Consider the following 19171-nt stretch of genomic DNA (forward strand, 5'->3'; position numbering starts at 1 on the left):
ATTAATCTTTTTAACGGCCGTTATGTCACGTGCCTGCGCCCACATATGCATTATTACTATGGCGACATGTAGCTGCAATTTACAGGTCAAAATGAGCTCTGTGGGTATATTAGGCGTTTATGGACCAATTGACTTCCCACACACGTGACCAATCCTCTCCACCCACCGACCGACCAGCGAAGCCACGTTCCCCGCACCTTATCCCTGAGGAAGATTGCGCGAGGAAGAGCGGGCAGGTCCTCGCGCGTTTTATGGCGGGAAGGCGTCTAAAGTTCAGCACTTTCGCTCTTTAGCGGAACTCGCGCGGGTGTCCTTCGCAGACGCAGTTTTGAAAGTCGTGAGGCTCTCGAGCTCGGTGACACATGCGCGACCGTAGTCGCCCGCGTGCTCTAAGGATGTGCATGAACGGACTGAGAGGAGAGCTGAGGAACGGCGGCGGGAAACTCTCGTGCCACAGCTAAGTCGCGCGCTGCACCTTGTGGACGAGAACCGTATTTACGCACGCCAAGCTCTTCTCTCCGGCACCTGCGGAAATTCGGCGAGCAGTACGCGTGATGTCCAGTGGACGGGTATCAGGCGCGGAACAGCGGGTCAGAGTGTGTGAAGTTCTGCAAATGAGTACGAGCTGCTGACCACTGTAGAATAACACTCCCGGACATTTCAGTTTATCGAGGAGCGCGCGCCGACCGATGCCTTCAGCGTCAGAACAGAGACGTAGTACATCCTCCTTCATCAAGGTACAGAAAACGTGAATATTGCCTAAAGGGGCAGCCACGGTCTTAACGTTTAGGTTATTACCTTAATTATGTTGCAGATGTACACTTTGGAGTATTTCAGAGGAACAATTGTATCCTTATCTGAACCCTTTTACAAACCCGTTTCCAAATAGAAGACATTGTCAGAGAAGTACACCTCTGATCAATTTAGTATAAATAATGTATGTACTGTCAGCGGAGGAAACGTGGCCAGGAGGGTTATTTTTTTTCTTTAAGCGTACATTTACTTTCCAAGAGGATATGAGCATTTCTGTACCATAAAAAGTATAGACAAATGGAGCTAGCCTAGAGTCTCATAGGAGAATACTGGAAGGAAACATAGATAGAAATAATGTAAATGTCTATTAAAAGGCAAAACAATGGACATAAAGTCCCACATTATTCCCTTAAATGAGTACAAATGGTAGTGCCTTGGAATCACCTTCATATATAAATTACAACTAATTAAAATTGCATATCTTTGCCATTTTACAACATAATATTTTGTACGTACTCACAGAAAAAGATGTGGCAGTAACCCGCAACCTGTCACTGTGCTGATACCTTTTCCCTAACACTGTGTTCAGTACATTTAGATGGGGAACATAATTTCAATGTTTTCTGTTTTAATTGTGCATTTATATAAGGTTTTTCTGTTTTTTTTTAGAACTTGTTCATGTTTTCATCAGAAAAAGAGAATGATGTTTGGTTTTAGGGAACACAGCTTAATATATATATAAGAGTCCATTTATTGTCATTGTTGTACATTTTGTGAACAATAACATACCTGTACTGTACAAAATTTAAAGTCATGTCATTCAGGGATTTTTCTGAGTGTGAAAAAATTAATATACCTAAGTAACTACTGATCAGGAGAACAGAACCTTTAGGGCACCACACCAGTGACAGTGGAGTACCTTGTAATTAGATTAAAAGATTAATATGGTTCGGAGAAGATAGGCTACTCATGAGGGCACCACTCCAGTGAAAAGAGGGGTCTTAAAAATGACTTTACAAAAAAATCTTCCCTCACTAAAGGGACTAAAGATGCAAAAATAACGGTGATGTCCCAGAGATAGCTTTATGTTTTCTGTCTGAGAGGTTTCTGTCAGGTTAAGGAATGTATATGGTTTAAAAATAAAGGTAGTTGAGATGTAACTTTCACAGTACCACGGCTGAATGGTGATGGTGCACTGCGTCATTATTCCCTAATGAAATGTACTGAAGCTGCCCTTGAAGACACCACTCCAGTGACAGTGTACCTTTTTATCTGGGATTGTTGTGGTATCATACAAAAAAACTAATACTGTACTATTTTGTTCATTAATAGGACACCACCCCAGTGATGCCAGACAAGATGGGCTTGTCCAGGAATGAAACATTGCTGTGGTCTCACGAGCAAGCAGACACCAATCAAACGGCCAAAGACTCTATTGGCCCAGAGGTGGTGCTGGTGCCAGTCATCTTTGGCTGCATCTTCTTTTTGGGCATCGTGGGGAATGCTCTGGTCATGGTGGTCATTGGGCGGATTAAATCTGGACGCTCCAGGAGCACTACAAACATCTTCATCCTGAACCTGAGCATCGCAGACCTGTCCTTCCTGCTCTTCTGCGTGCCCTTCCAGGCCACCATCTACTCTCTACCAGAGTGGATCTTCGGTGCTTTCCTGTGCAAGTCAGTGCACTACTTTGTGACGGTCACCATGCTGGTCAGCATCTTTACACTGGTGGCCATGTCAGTGGACCGTTATGTGGCCGTAGTGCTCTCCAAAAAGTCACCGTGCATACGGAACCGCAGGAATGCACTGCTGGGCGTCTGGCTCATCTGGCTGCTCTCGCTGGTCTTCGCTGTGCCTGTAGCACAGCACCAGGTGGTGACGAACCATCCGGATGCCCCCAACAGCTCCTTTTGCTGGGAGGTCTGGGGTGAGCGCCTGGCCAGGCAGACCTACAAGGTGACCATCCTGGTCATTGGCTACCTCCTGCCTCTGGTGCTGATCACCTGCTGCTATGCTAGGGTAAGTTTCTTTTGCCAGGTGTAATTTCTTAAAGGTGTGTGGGAGAATAGTGATGTGGATTAAGTGTGCATAAAACAAGTCAATAGCTTAAACACATTGTATTGTAATTTGTGGAAGTTAGAAAGCAGTCCTCTTGTGCTTAGAAGCTGTTTTCTGTTCTTGTTGCCTTCATTACCTCCTCAATATAAAAATGCATCAGTGCCTGAACTTAGCCTTTTCTGGCAGCGTCTGGTCATTTATAAGAATTTACAGGCTTCTTCAGGATGCATTACGCATCTTATAATAAATGCTGGACTGTAGGTGGACACAGTTATGTGTAATGTTCGATTTTATGTTGTAAGATGTCTTTGAGGTTTTATTTGGCATTTCGCCACAAGAAGCGCAGTGAAAAATGTGGGTACAATTTCTTACTGCAAGTATCCAGAATAATATAATTATTTAAAAGCAGTTGAGCTCTTGCAGCAAAAAAAAAAAAACACGTCAACCATTTCTGTGTTTTTTGTTTTTTTGTTTTTTTTTATCAACATTGCCTGCGAGTACTGTCTTAACCATGGAGATAAGCAGTTTTTCAGCATGAACTTGAGTTTAAACTTAAAAGAAAACAGTTATAAACAGAACATTGCAATGACAATGCTGAATCATCTTTAATATAACTACATTACTTATGTGTTTAGGTTAAGTGAGGTGGAGTATTGATCTTGGATCCCACTCAGGAGGCTTTATCACTCCAGACACTACAGAGAATGGAGTTTTACTGCTCCTCAGCCCAGTGCTTTGACACATTGAACCTCTCTGCGCAAAGCTTGGTATTAAACATTGAGCCTTAAAACTCATGTGTAGATGCTCCAGAGCAACCCAATTAATTTAGTAATCTTTTGTGCAGATTATGCATGTTCTACTGTATCGAGTGGTTGTACCATACGGTAACTCAAAATGGAATTTAGAAAGGATGGATTCATTCCCGTGCTGAGAGAGCCATATTATAAACTGTGTTAAGGTATAAAGTTGGTATTTGAGTTGCCCATGCACCTCCATTGAGGGAGGTGATAATGCATTTAAAGACATGAAAGACCACTAATGAACCTGCACTGTTCCAAAGGTGCCTTGAATATGTGTCACATAATAATGTATAGTGGAGTGATATTATGAAAATGTTCCCTGTGGCTCTAGGGTGCTGTTAAGCTGTGCTAATGTGAAAAATATATTCAACATCTTCCTTCCATTATACTGAAATTTTCCCTGTTGTTTGTGTGGTTAAAATAAGTCATTATTAAAATTTGCACACCTCTATTCTAAACTCCCCTTATCTCTTATACTCAAACAAGTTTATTAAAGATACTACTGTCATGTTACTGTACCTTAAAGACTATATGTATAGTATGTATTAAGCCTCTTTTGACAGAAAGTCCATGGAGAAACACTAATTATAACTTCAGTGTGAATGCAGGGTTACACTGCTGTAGGTAGATCAAATAATTGAGTGCATTGAACTGATGGCATTGCCCTGTAATGACCGTAAGTCAGTGACACATGCTGTAAATAATATATATAAAAATATTGGAAATGTGTATAACAATATATCATTGTTATTGAAACATTTCATATTGCGATACATATTGATATTTAAGTATTGTCCAGCCCTAGACTCATGTCTGAAAAGTTTTCTTTTTTAAATAGCTAACTGTAGATTTGTCCCAGCCTGATCTGGAGAGTGTTGGGAGAACATTAGTTGTAAATACATGTGCTTGCTGTGTTCAAAGCTTTGAAAACAGCTTTCATTCTGCTCCTAGTACAGAGACTATACTATTCTTCCCACTAACACTGCTTTGTGCAGCGAGCTACTGCTGAGCTTGAATGATGGTGAAATGGCAGCCCTGTCACCATAGCTCCTTTTGATGTGATATTTGTTTATTTAAAGAATAAAATTATAATTTATTGCTAAAGTATGTCATTTCTGCCACTTTCTGGTGCATGTTGGGTGGTAGTTTTGGATGGTAGAAGTAAAACAAAAAAATGTCATCCGATCAATTACTGGCTGGTTGGTGAGTGGGTGAATGAGTAGGTGGCTACAAGCCAATTCCATGAGGTGCTTCACATCTATAATTCCCAGATTTTTGGACCTCAGTGTAAAAAAAGTTTGTTTTCAGGATTTTACAAAAACAATATATTCATAGAGGACCTTTTTGAAATGCCATTTTTGAAACTGTTAATATAGCACATCACAGTAATTAGAAAACTGAATTGTTGGGCCTTCTGCAAAGGGTTTTTAAAATGTTATAATTCTCTGTTACTGTCTGATTTTGATTTTAGATAAATCGTCCAAATATTTGGCCATGAATAAAAAAATCTAAATCAGGTAGATCAGCTTTAATGGATTGTCTCAATGATTAGATCATGCTGTGCACAAGCCACCTGTTTGTTTGAAGTTTATTAGAGAAATACTTCAGCAGGATTCAGTATAATCTCTCTCTGACACAGTTTTGATTCAGCAGGTTTATGAGTTCCTTTCTAAGTTTGTGTAATCAACATAATAAGTGAAGCACATAGAGATTAGGTTGAAAATAACTTCAAGGTCTGTTTCTCTGCCAGATTTGGAGAATCATGGTTAATTGTATTTGTGTACACCTGTACTCTGGGAAGTCTGTTTTATCTCTGTTACATTACTTATTATACAAGTTCCTTTCAGGCAAACAAAATTATTCCTTATTGTGTGATAAATATTGTAAAAATATTGATTATACTGAGTATCCCAAAGTAATGAATTATATAACATCAGTGTTGTGCAACAGGTCATTTCCCTTTCCACACACTTCCAGGGCTCTGGGTTTAATTCCCACCCGTCTTGTAACGAGGTTGGTGTGTTCTTTCTGTGTCTGAGAGGGTTTCCTCCGGGTGCTTCACAGTCTTAAAAAAACATTGGTCGAATGCGTGAGTGACAGTGTGAGTGTGTGATTCATTGTTAAGGACCGGTGTCCTGTCCAGGATGTGTTCGTGACTTGCGCCCAATGATTCTGGGTAGGTTTCAGATACAGCTCAACCCTGAACAGGATGAAGTGGTTACCGAAGATGAACAAATGAATAAATGAATGAATTTATTCATTCATTTATGTAAATATTGAATAGAATATCGATTCGATCACTCACAATTTTGAGATTTGCTAGAGATGATATGTATCCAAAAGTAGTTATTACATTTTTAAAACATTATAGTTTATACTACACAGATGTGCACACATATATGTTCATCAGTCATAAACACATGCCAAAGTGAACCTTTGCATGATTTATAATGTTATCTATGTTAATTATATGTTAAATGGAAGTAAATAGAAATTAAGCTTGAAATGTGCAGAAAAGCCATATTTAGGTTATTTACGCTTATTTTCAAGTAGAATACTAGCTAAATATTCTGCTCAAACTTTTACATAGCTCCTTTTATGATCTGCTTGTCATAAAATTAGAATATCATGAAAAAGTTGATCTATTTCAGTAATTCCGTTCAAAAAGTGAAACTTCTATATTATATACATTCATTACACACAGACTGATATATTACAATCGCTTATTTCTTTTAATTTGATGATTATAACTGACAACTAATAAAAACCCCAAATTCAGTATCGCATAAAATTTGAATATTACTTAAGACCAATACAAAAAAAGAAATGCTGGCCATCTAAAAGTAGGAACATGAAAAGTATGAGCATAAGTAAGTACAGCGCTCAATACTTAGTTGGGACTTCAGCTCTTCTGCATTGTTGGGTCTGGCATATTGCATCTTCCTCTTCACAATACCTCATAGATTTTCTTTGGGGTTAAGGTCAGGTGAGTTTGCCAGCCAATTAAGAACAGGGATACCATGGTCCTTAAACCAGGTGCTCATAGCTTTGGAAAATGAAATCTGCATCTCCATAAAGTTGGTCAGCAGCAGGAAGCATGAAGTGCTCTAAAACTTCCTGGTAGACGGCTGCGTTGACCTTGGACCTCAAAAAACACAGTGGAACAACACCAGCAGATGACATGGAACTCCACTGGAACTCCAACAACATGGATTCTGTGCCTCTCCTCTCTTCCTCCAGACTCTGGGACCTTGATTTCCAAAGGAAATGCAAAATTAAATTTAATCAAAATGGCTCAACACAAGGAATGCGACAGCTAAAACCCATGTCTTACATACATCTGTGCGGGGTGGTTCTTGAAGCATTGACTCCAGCTGCAGTCCAGTCTTGGTGAATCTCCCCCACATTTTTGAATGGGTGTTGTTTCACAATCCTCTCCAGGGTGTGATTATCCCTATTGCTTGTATACTTTTTTCTACCACATATTTTCCTTCCCTTCACATCTCTGTTAATGTGCTTGGACACAGCTCTGTGAACAGCCAGCCTCTTTAGCAATGACCTTTTGTGTAAGTTGTCAATGGTTTGTCTTTTGGACATCTGTCAAGTCAGCAGTTTTCCCCATGATTGTGTAGTCTACAGAAACAGACTGAGAGACCTTTTAAAGGCCTTTGCGGGTGTTTTGAGTTAATTAGCTGATTAGAGTGTGGCACAGGTGTATTTTCACAATATTCTCATTTTCTGAGATACTGAATTTGGGGTTTTCATTAGTTGTCAGTTATAATAATCAATTTAAAAGAAATAAACATATGAAATATATCAGTCTGTGTGTAATTATTGAGTATAATGTACAAGTTTCACTTTTTGAATGGAATTACTGAAATAAATAAACTATTTCATGATATTCTACTTTTATAACCAGCACCTTTAAGGTTGAAATATGAAAGCCTTTGAATGCTGCTGATTTTCAATTGAATTCAGATACACAGCTGTCATTTCATCTGTAAGAATAAAAATCCATGTAGAATCATTTACACCCTTGTTTTTTGTCTGTATTTTAAGGAGCCACCCATTGCTATTTATATAAAAATATGAATTGCTTTGCTTTGCATATGAATAAGAAATGGCACCCCAGAAGCTCTCTTACAAAACCAGTGCATTTTCAAACTCATCTGGCTTTGAAACAGAAGTGAACTGAACTCTGTAACAGTGGTTTTCACTGGTGATGTACATTAACCTTTGGCCGAAAGTCTTTAGAGGGGACAAAGTAAAAGCCTTAATGAGAACATACTCCTACAGACTGCTGCTACTTTGACAGAACCCATGTTCTCCTGTCCTTTGACAATAAGCACAGCTTCTGTATAAATATGACACTCAGCAGCTGTGGGCATAGCTGGACATGAGCAGTAGATTTCTTTATTTTATGTAACTGCTTTTGTATTCTGAGGTCTGTTTTTCCTGCAGTTCATAGAGTTCAGAGCTTAGTTAGGAATCAAATCATGAGTCATATCTTATCTTATGTCCATTGTGTACCTCTCCAGGCTTTAAAACCATGCAAAAATCAAGCTAATTATTTTATTTTTATTAGAAACAGAATTCTTCTACTAATTTCCACTCATTTTTGTGAGAAAATAAGTTTCATCTTTCTTGTCCAACAGCAAGAAATAGCAAATTAAGCATCTCATTTATCTCAAATATATTTGTCACTGTGGTGGTACCCTCAAGGGTACATATTTGTGCCTTTAAATAGGGAACATAATTGTACCTTATTCTATTATAATTGTAGATTTTAAAATCCAGGACTTGTTATATATTATGTTGTCTTATTTTACACAGTTCTATAATGAAAATTTAAAAATATTAACCTCTCCTTCTGGAGAAGAGAATGTAATGTACCATTAGGAAACACAACTGGAGTTTTAATCAATGGTGTACCTTTAAAAGTACATTTAGACGGTTTGTAGCTTTAATGACCAATAGTGTACCTCTACAGTACCTTTTTTTTTAGAGGGTAATAGCTAGTTCCTCTTTTGCAGCTGTAGCAGTAACTGTTGTACTTGGAAGGATTCATGTTAGATGTTGGTACATTTTGGCCATTTTGGCAAGCATCTGAGGACATGCCATAGCTAACTGGCAGGTATTATAAATGCTGGTTTCATCATCATTTTGGAGTCAAGGTAAAATCGAACATGTCTTGTCATGACATATGATTATGACACTTTCTGTGTGAAAAAAATGGCTTGTTATGATAAATGATTTTGTTGTTGAATAACAGAGAGCACTAGGCTAATGCTACTGGACATAGCCTGACCAAGTGAGGCCTGTGGAGCAGATCTGTTCTCTTTAGAAGACACTCCACAGTAGCTTTACCTGGCAGTTGATATGTTTTTTGTATACAGCAATATGATATAACTCCAGGGAACATTGTAATAATAAACAATGATGCTCTGAGATGATTCATAACCTCATTCATAATCAGTCATAGACAGACAAAGAACTCACTGATTCATCTTCACCTTTAAAACAAAACAGAATCCACAGTTTGTTCCAACTTTTGAACAATTAAAGTAAACTTACTTTAATTAAACAGTTGTTCCTGTGTTATGGTAGAAAATGTAACATCCACTGTACCAAGAAAAATGTTTAGGTTACATAGGACAACTGGAAAATTGCAAGAAGTGCCTCATTAAAGTGGTTTTCATTTCAAAACAGCCAGTATATAGACTTTATGTACTCAGTGTCAGGAAAACCCAACAAACATTAAACACAATAAAAGCCTCAACAGCTAAATATATTATTTCAGTATTTAGTTCCCACGGTTGTGTCTAGTATTATCTCCTGTTTTCTGTTTATTTCGTGTGTCCCTGTTGTCTGTGTGCTTATGTTCTGCTGTTCCTTATGCTGTGATGTTTACTTCTCTGCCCCCTCTGACAAGTCCTAGTGTTCTGTGTTTTTACCAGTTCAGTTTAGCTCTTGGATGTGTCTTTCCCAGTAGAAGTTTCCCATGTTTCTCCTAAATGTTTATTGAGTGTTTATTTCAGCTGTAGCATTTGTGTTTTTCAGTTTGCTTTATTCCTTGCTGGGCTTACTTACTCTTCAAAGTTTTGTGTTTATTTCCCCAATATTTGTTTTCTGTTTTTCTTTGTTTTATGTTTTCATTACATATTTCAGTTTCTGCATGTTGATATGCCTTCCAGTCTCCTGTTAGACGCCTCCAAATCTCCTGTCTCTGACGACATTACTCCAACATTCTGCTTTTATTACAGGTTATTTTCTTTTTGGAGACATTGTTTTTTACGCTCAGTCTCTATTGTTTATTGCATTCTCTGCTACTGGCAGTACAAGTAATACCCAACACATTTAATGATAGGGCGGTCCATCAGTTTTTCTGAGAACTTCTTCAGTTTTGTTTACTTTATATAAGCCCCATTTTCAGTGAACTTATATATAATTTTTGAACTCCAATTATGATTTTCCCTTTTATCTTCTCTTCCTTATGAAAAAGGTCAACCTTATATCTTATTTCTTTAGAAATATCTATTACAGTATCTCTTATAACTTAATATTAATGGGCATAGAAACTGGAAATTAACCCCTAGGCTAGATGTGATCTCTGAATATTACGTGGTACCTGTACCGGAATTCCTGTGTATAACAACAAAGTAATAAAGAAATATAATAACGCAACACCTTTTGCAGTTAGTAGTCTTTATTCATGTCAGTCTTAACACCAGGTGCCAAATATATGACACTGTAGATCAGTTTCAGTTTTTCAGTTGGTCTGTCAATATGCAATAAGAAAAGCAAATGTGTGAAACAAAGCAAAGATTCCAAGATTGTATTAATAGTTATGAGATTATGATATTATTATTATTATGAGGTGTGTAGGTTGTTGGACAACACCACTAAATCCAATACTCCTGATTTTATTGCATTTGTCGACAGAGTCATATTTGAATTGTAAAATAATTCATTGAACTTTTAATTATTAAACCCAGAACCAATGTTATCAACTATTCAAATATTTCTTTTTCATTTAAGGAGTTCAGTTTAACTTTCACAATGGTGAGAAATTATTTTAATTATTTGAGTGCATCCATTATGCATTATGCAGTTCCACAAATTTGGTTTAGCCTAAGTCCATTCCATTTGGTAAAAGATTAAATGCTGCATTAAGCAGATGGTTAATCTTTGTTTCCAGGGGACCTGCAGCACTTGAAAAAAGGTGGCTTTATGGAATTCAACCTGAATTTTCTTCTGTTTCTAGGTGTTGTATCATCTTCATAAAAAAATCAAGAATATGTCCAAAAAATCTGAACGCTCAAAGAGAAAGGTAAGAGCACCACTGTTGTCTGTGTCTTGTGCCTTTTCTTCTTGGACCTTTGACTGTTGTACTCAATGCATGTGTAATTTTAATAAGTTAAAATCACAATATAGACCTCTGATGTTTTGTAGTTTGTTTTATGTCCATTGAGGAACTCGGGGTCTAAGCATGTTTACTCTATGGGGAATATGAAGAGAATATAATAAGACAAATTAATAAATTAAAATAATGACCTCTTGTATTTAAAAAATATTCAAATTAATTGTTTTGAATAGTACCCCATTATCTGTGGTTTAATGGTAGAAAGCATGGTAAGTGCTATCTTTGGGTTGTAGACTTCTTGTTCTTGCTTGCTGCTCTTGCGTTAACAAATTGGGTAATTAACTCATAATCTTTACGCCACTTTGACTTTGTCGCTGCCTTAACAGCTCCCATTAAAGCTATTAGAAACCTGTAAATAGTGGTTGATTGCTCACAAGCCTGCATTTCATCTAAAGGAAATTTAGAGGTCACCTCCTGATGAGTGGAGTTGAAAATTGACACCTTTTTAGTGATTGAAACTTTGTGAACAAGTGAATTGTATGCTTTAATAGCATATATACACTTCAGATTCACCTGGAGACATTCGGATTTTCAAGGCAGGCTTTTAAAATGCAGCAAGTGGAACATTTGTAATTGAGCTGTGTGTCTCTGACTCTATTTAACACTCTTCCATCTCTGGTCTTGGCCCTTTACTTCTACTAATGAACCTTAATAGAGAGAATTTAAGAGCTACTCCTGTACCAGTGCTGTCACTTTGTTGCAGTGAGCAAGAGGGACGAATTATCCAGAAAAAAAATGTGCATTGAACAGTTGATATGACTAAGGCGAATTTAACCACTGTGAAAGACATTATTACAATATCTCACTCAAACACCTGACTTAGAGTGAAATGTAATTATTATAATGAAGTGAAATTGACTTCTGATGTGCCAGAGAAAGGTAGCTTTTAGGAGCATGATGACAGGGCTGTATCTATAGTAACACATCACTGGCCTTGGATCATTTCAGAGGCGGAAGCTTTCTGAGACAGCAGTCACGAATTTTATGGATGGAATGGGGTTTTTTTCCCCCCTCTAAAACGTGTTTAGAGCAGAGCTGATCTTTTGCTGCTGTAAGTCGGCAAGTAGTACACACAAAAAGGGACAAGAGCGTATGGAAAGATTGTAGTTGACAACCTTGAAAGAAAACTATCATTCAGAAGTCAGCCCTGTGCCAGTTATGGCTGCATGTTAAGATTAATCACTTTACAGGAAATTGAAGAGTGGTTCAGAGTTCAAGGCGGAGTCAAACAGATATCAAACAGACCCCTGTCCTTTGTTGTAAAATGCCAAGTGAAATGCATTCGCTATGTTGTAACCCACAAAGAAAAGGCCATTTTATTTTTGTTTGTGTTCTTGTAACATGAGAATTGAGAGCATGTTTAATTGTTAAATTGCTAGTGGCACAATGTGCTTCAGTTACTGGTGGAATATAATAGACTTATGAGCTTAGCATATCATTTTCATGGTAGAATTAATAGAATGAATAGACTGCATAGACACCTGACTAAAGCCTCAAAGGCATGTAAGGATTAAAAAAAAATGACAGAATATACTAATAGGATGCTATCATTTTGGTCATTAACTCCACTTGCATTCATGCCATCTCATGAAATGGAGGGTTGGGAATAGGCTGGGAGCAGGTGGACTATCAAATTTTAAATTAATTAAATAATTTATGTATTTATTTATTTATTTCTCAAGCCAATAAAAGGGCCAGCTAGCCTGTAATGGTCAACCAACCGAGAACCCACTGTATTAATTCTTTCTACCTGTTGATATCTGCTTGACTGTGAATGGAGGTTTACACCATTTTATACTGTTTAAAAGTGGATGTGCACATGTCTATGCACATCATGCCATTGTAAGGAACTCCAGGTATAAGCAGTTTATGGGAAAAATGATCAGCACTTTCAGATATCACCTTGTGATATGTGATAATCTAACATCATACAGTGGATCTCAGCTCTTTATTATCAATATATAATTTAAGGACATTAGATCTCATGTGTAGTTACTGACAGTGTCTGATAGAGATGATCTTTAAAACTGACTAAATAAAATGAATAATAAAAAATTATATTTTCTATGACCACATACTCACATGATCTATGTAAATGCTGCAACAATTGCCTTAACTTAAGGTAAGTAATAGTCCAGTGTTCCTCATCGTAAGCTACACTACATGGCAAAGTGTTTGTGGACATGATTAGAAGAACTCAGTTTCACTGCTCCACAGCTTAATGCTTGGGGAACTTTTTGTCCCTCTAGCCAAAGCTTGTTTGTGGTGTATCCAGTGTCCCCTGTTTTTTCATGTCTTTCTCTCTAGAGCATATAGAAGCTGTACATGCACAGTTGAAAGTCTGCGTGCACCATGGGTGCACCTTAAGGTATCAGAATTCACTCATTATAAGGGAGGGCCAAAAAAGTTTTAGACATATTCCCTTACTGAGTGTGCTGAGCAGGTTAAAAGACAGAAATTGATGTCTTTTTTGGCTTGTGTTTCTTATCATCACAATAAACACACTAAAACCTGGAGGGGGCTTATACTGAAATACCTTAGTGGTCTTTCTCATTTGCAGTTTTTTTTCCTTATAACCATCCTGCTCTCTCCTCTGCTCACACAGAGCTGTTTCAAAGTTTACAGAAGAGGAGAAGACGAGAGCCCTCACACACTAACAATTCCTCTTAACAACTGATAATGAAAACACACTCGAGAGCACAAGAGGGACTCTCACACACCAACTGGTTTAAACACACTCCATTATCGCGAGTATTTATTCTTGCTCACATCTAACACACAGCATTACACACTTTTAGCGCAGTATATAGCAACAGGAAGAAGGATCTTTGTTTTTTCCTGTGTGCTTACGTGTATTCATTTATTTGGGAGCACTATAAACGAGGTGTTAGATCAAAGCTACTTGGCATTTTGAAGGCTGGGGCCATATATGGGGCTAATCATTTACAGAGTGCATATTATTAGTTAACATGACCTATGATATGATAAGAAATTTGAGAAACATTGGTAGTTAATGTTGTTTGAGCTTCTCTTTTAATTTTTGGCTTTATCTTATATTTTAAATCTTATTTTTAGCAGCAGAATGCCTACATGTTCCAGCAGTAGGGTGCTAATGTTGGGTCATATAGAAAATATTACAGATGCCAAAAATAGTGGCACCCACAATTGTATAAACATTTATAATGAAGGTGCTCTCTGGAATTGGGCCTCCCAATCGTGTGTAAAGTCTCATGGTAGACTTACCAGAATTATAAGGCTTTGTTTAAGTCTTATCAAAACACCCAATTCCAAATATTTATGGACACCTAGTTGACCAAACATCCTCAAAACTTTAGTATATTAAAAGAGGCTATTTAAAAAATAAAAGCATCAGAGCATCTCATTTCGTTTTATGGTTTACTATAGAGATCATGCAGGCAACTGAACTTCTGTTTCCAAAGTGGCTGAAACTTACTGGAGCCTGTAGTGTTTGGTCATACAGTGTAAGAAGCAGCAGTGTATTGAAAACCATTACACTTTCATAATTAGGGTAGATATATATTTGCTGTTTGGCACTGCGTTCACATAGACACCATCTGTGTCGTGAACGCAACTGTTCATATTCTTGCCTGTGTGTTATGCTTCTAATTGGAGTCTTCCACTAGAGGGCAGATCAGAGAAAGACATGGGTAACTTGCAGACTTGTCTGTGACACAGCTTTCTTCAAAACTCTCTTCAATTGTGATGCTGTTGATCGCCTACCCTGCCCCTACCATTTACCCATGTACTGTACCTTGCGTACATGTAGCATTTCTTTTCCAAGGTTGTACACAGCGAACATGCAAAACTGACGCAGGAAACATGAAGCAGCCATGATGCATACGTGAACACGTAGTTAACAGCAAGTATATCTCTACCCTTAGAATATATTTTGAAAATCACAAGTCATTTTATTATAACTAAGACTGTTGAAGAAAGTGGCCATCATGTCAGTATGAAGCATCAAGTGTCTGCACAGCTCTGGAAGGAGGTCACGGTGGAGTGGTGAGATACAACTTTTAGTTCTATGTGGAAACAGGGAGGAAAGTTCTTGAGTGAGTTGAATGAAATGTGAATTATCACTGAAGTAGAATTGGTAGAGGAAAGCTCAATTTTAGAATGATAACAACCCCCATCCTTACAAAAAAATGCATGTTTACTGATAAGAAGCTTATCTATGTTGTTTCTCAATTAATAATTCATTATTTTGTTTCCATTCTGACAAGGGAGTATATTTCCCTGCTGATGAATTGTATTCATAATGCACAAGCACCTCTGCCAGGATTTTTATTGTTATTATCACATGTTATGGGAATACAACACTTAACGTGACCCATTTATAGAGGCGACTTGTACAAAGAAATATTTCAGCCTTGAACTGTACTAGAATTTTCCATTCTTTTGATGTATACTAGATAGTTGTTGTTTTGCACACTTTCATTACAAATTACTCTATATTCATTAATAACAGTTTTTCAAAGGGATAAAAACTGCTGGGTAATGGAAATGCATTAATAATTATAATATTTTTTTATTCATAAGAAACTTTCAAAATACAATCACATGGGCATGGTACAATCACACAAAAAAAGGACAACAAAACACTACTGCTCTACTGAAGGGGATATACATCACATGAATATTTCTTGTGTGTGTAAAGTTAACTCCTAACACAGTGTTTCCCACACCTTCAATACTGTGTCCCCTTTTGTAGATAAGAATATTTTGGATCCCCATCTGTGATACATAGTGCTAGCAGAAGACAAACATGCCTCATTCATTTGCCTTGCTGTACTCTGGGAGGGCATCCTAGTTTTGGTAACCACTGCACCTCCAAAACCTGTTATACCTCAAAAATTTAATAGGCCACATATTATGAAGTGATATCCACAAATTTAAGGTGCATGCATTGATAATCTTCATTCGTGACATTTTCATGGTGAATGAAACAATAGAAATGCACCAGATTTAGTTGGAATAAAATCTTATACATTGACTTTTGGAATTTTGGAGATACGTGTTTTTAATTGGACGGCGATGATTTGTATTTGACCTAATTGAGGTTTGTATGGCTGATTACTATCAGCTTCTCACAACAACGTTCCAATTTTTACTTTAAAGACTTCACAGTTTAGTAGATTCTGTTACTGAATGGAAATTGAAGGGCATACTCCCTATTGATCTCCTTCAGGATAATTTCAGAAGAAAATATTGTTCGGTTGACTTCCATATATATTTTTCCTCCTTCTGTAAAGTCACTCTTGTTAATATGACAGCAATTTTCTTTATTATATTGGCAATAAAAAATGACACATATCTGTGTTTACAAGCGGAGGAAGGGGTTTATCATATTCCAGTAGATGAGTTTATATCAGGACATTAAATATTGTGGAGAGTTTACAGAGTAACGGCCAAAGTAGCAATCAAATTTCATGAGTAGTCATGACAGAACGTAAATCATGGATAAAGTGAAATTGATGACTGTCATATTTGTCAACATTACTGTGACATCAGACAAAGATATCTAATTACACATTGGAAACACAGATGAAGATTCAGTTTGGGTATAGTTCAGCATTGTTCTGCAACATGTGGATAATGTGTTACAGCTATAATTTGCTGCACCATATAATGCAATTGAATGTCACTAAATCATCTTTGATCTCCCAGTGTTCCAAACGCTTGTATGTTAAAAATGTTAAAGACAGTTCCACTGTTATTTCTTTTACTATCAATAGCACTTAATATGTTTGAAATTGTAGTAAACAGTTCTATTTACTTTTACTTCTCCAAGCCTGAGCTTGAGTGTGAAGTATATTAAGCTTTGTGTAGTTTTTGGAGCGCTCAGGTGGGCTTACAAGGGGATGTAAATTACACCTGCAAATGAAAGAGAAAGCATTCAAGATCTATGATGTTAAGAGAAGACAGCAGGAGCTGTTTAACACTAACAGCGCTGAGTTGACCAGGAGCACCTTCACAGCTTCAGATTTCTTTTTATAGGATTCTTTTTAATTTTCAGATATGCACAAAAAATGCACCCACGGCAAGCAGAGAAACTTACAGTGGCAAAAATTCACCATTCTAAAATCTAAAGCCAAAATATTATGTAAATTATATAATTTAATATAATTTAAATTAACATAATACCTCCCCCAAGTAGGCTCTGGACCTACCACGACCCTGAACTGGATAAGCGGTTACAGATAATGAATGAATATTGCAGAATGAGTTCAGATGGCTACTGGAAATCTCAGATCAGCAAAATCAACAAGAGCAACTCAACCCACCAACATTTCATGTGTTCAATATTTAATTAATTGGCAGTAATAATAGCTGAATCCCCAATGTCTGAAAGCAAACTGATACCTTTCCATTCGTATGATGTATTAACAGGGAAAAATAGTATAATTGCTGTCCAGATGGTGATGGTACAGGAGGCAAAAACAGTTTTTATTTAAAGTTCATGTGAAGAGATTTTATTCCAAGACATTTCAGTTGTTCTATTTATCAATCAACATTCATACAGTGCAAAGGACAGCTGCTATGTTCAAAAGATTTAGTAAAAAAAAAAAAAAAGGAATAGTTTGGGGCTCTAGGCTATTTTTGGCTTTGTTTATATATATTCAGATTGTGAAAAATGTTTGCATCTACACTTTTAGACTCTAGTGACTAAGCCTTTTGTATCAGTATCTTGCTCACATCAGATACATTTTGCCTACATGTTGGCACATACATTTAAGGCCAAATTTTGTGTTGTGTGTTATGGAAAAAATTGGTTTCTTTTTCTCTCTCTGCCTGTTTATTTGAGAGGAATCATTAAAAACACAGAAAGGGTTTGTGTTGATTTGCTCGGCCTGAACCTTGACAAAAATGTCCATGTTGGAAGACCTCTATAAACATTGACAGTAGAAGCTGTGATAAGATGGGGACACGAACCTCAAACAATAATACTAATTCAGCTGTTGGGATCACATGTGAGAAGATGTGGTACAGATTGTGCCTTGATCTGGTCTTAATATGTGCGAACATGTGTAAGCATCACATGCATGATCTCCAGGTTTATTGTAAATCACTGCCCAGCAAGAGTGTTTTTTTCTGTGTAAAATCTGCAGTAAAGTCCCTTTTTTGCCTGGCATTTAAAGCCAGATTGATGTTCTGTTAATTCACCTACACAGATGTAGGTGGGTGTTGTTGTTCATTGCATGTGCAGTAGTGCCATCAGCAAATTTGATTACGTGACAGGTTTTACAGGCTGTACAGACTTGTAAAATGAGCACACATTCAGGTTCAGATATTACACTGTGGTCAGTGTCAGCAGTGGTTGTAGAATTTTATTTCCTGAGTTTAAACACCACTGATAAAATCACACATATAAAATATACCATGTATGCTCTTACAGCATAATGGAAGAATAGTAGTCTAGCGTAAGTAAGCATCCTTTGTTGTGAAGAAGGTCACAGGGACTTTTTGTCATTATATAATTTTGACACATAGCCATTCTGTAGCCCCAGTGCTTCTGACCCACACCACTGTTTATTAATGACAGCCTGGAATGGTGGGCACATAAACCTGCTGTATTGCTTTTTCCATTGTGAATGTGGGGAATGTAGAGGTGATTTGTGTATGCATCTATTCTGACTTGTGCTTTCTAAGAGACTCCTTTTTGATCTTTTAGCAGATGTTTACTGAAAATTGGATGTAGTTTCTCTTGCCAAACTCTAAGAGATGTTAATGGATGGACAATGGAAAAGCATGTTATGCTGTAAATTAAATCTCTACAGAAGAATTCTCTTTGCTCTGTCAAAATGTTATTATTTCCTTTCAGAGAAGTGTGGCCAACTCAAAAAGATCTCACTGTTTACTTTGGGTGGCTTAGTTGTAATCCCATTTTAAAACTAACCCTGCCGTGTGAGTTGGATATATCTTTCCAAATGTTGCTGTATTACAGGAACTAAGAAACAGATGTGAATTCTCAGACTCGTGCACCGTGCTGAGTAACTGAGAAACAGCTGTGATGCACTGTAGTGTATACCACTTTTTATTATTCTTATTTACAGGGAACAATATAGAATCCTAAACAGCTCAATTTATTTCAGCTTCCATTTTTCATGGAGCCTTG

The 19171-nt window shown here is 37.2% G+C and overlaps 1 protein-coding gene across 1 annotated transcript in view; it reads left to right on the top strand.

Annotated features, from left to right (window-relative positions):
- The first annotated feature begins 329 nt into the window (after positions 1–329).
- The window catches only part of LOC136677157 (galanin receptor type 1-like), a 38142-nt gene continuing 19300 nt past the window's right edge, over positions 330–19171 (top strand). The window contains exons 1-3 of the mRNA XM_066654595.1: positions 330–737; positions 2086–2772; positions 10876–10941. Of these exons, the coding sequence (XP_066510692.1) occupies positions 690–737; positions 2086–2772; positions 10876–10941 (801 nt within the window). The 5' untranslated portion in view covers positions 330–689. The remainder of the gene's footprint in view (positions 738–2085; positions 2773–10875; positions 10942–19171) is intronic.

This window comes from Hoplias malabaricus, chromosome X2 (genome assembly GCF_029633855.1).
Source record: "Hoplias malabaricus isolate fHopMal1 chromosome X2, fHopMal1.hap1, whole genome shotgun sequence".
Taxonomy (NCBI): Eukaryota; Metazoa; Chordata; class Actinopteri; order Characiformes; family Erythrinidae; genus Hoplias; species Hoplias malabaricus.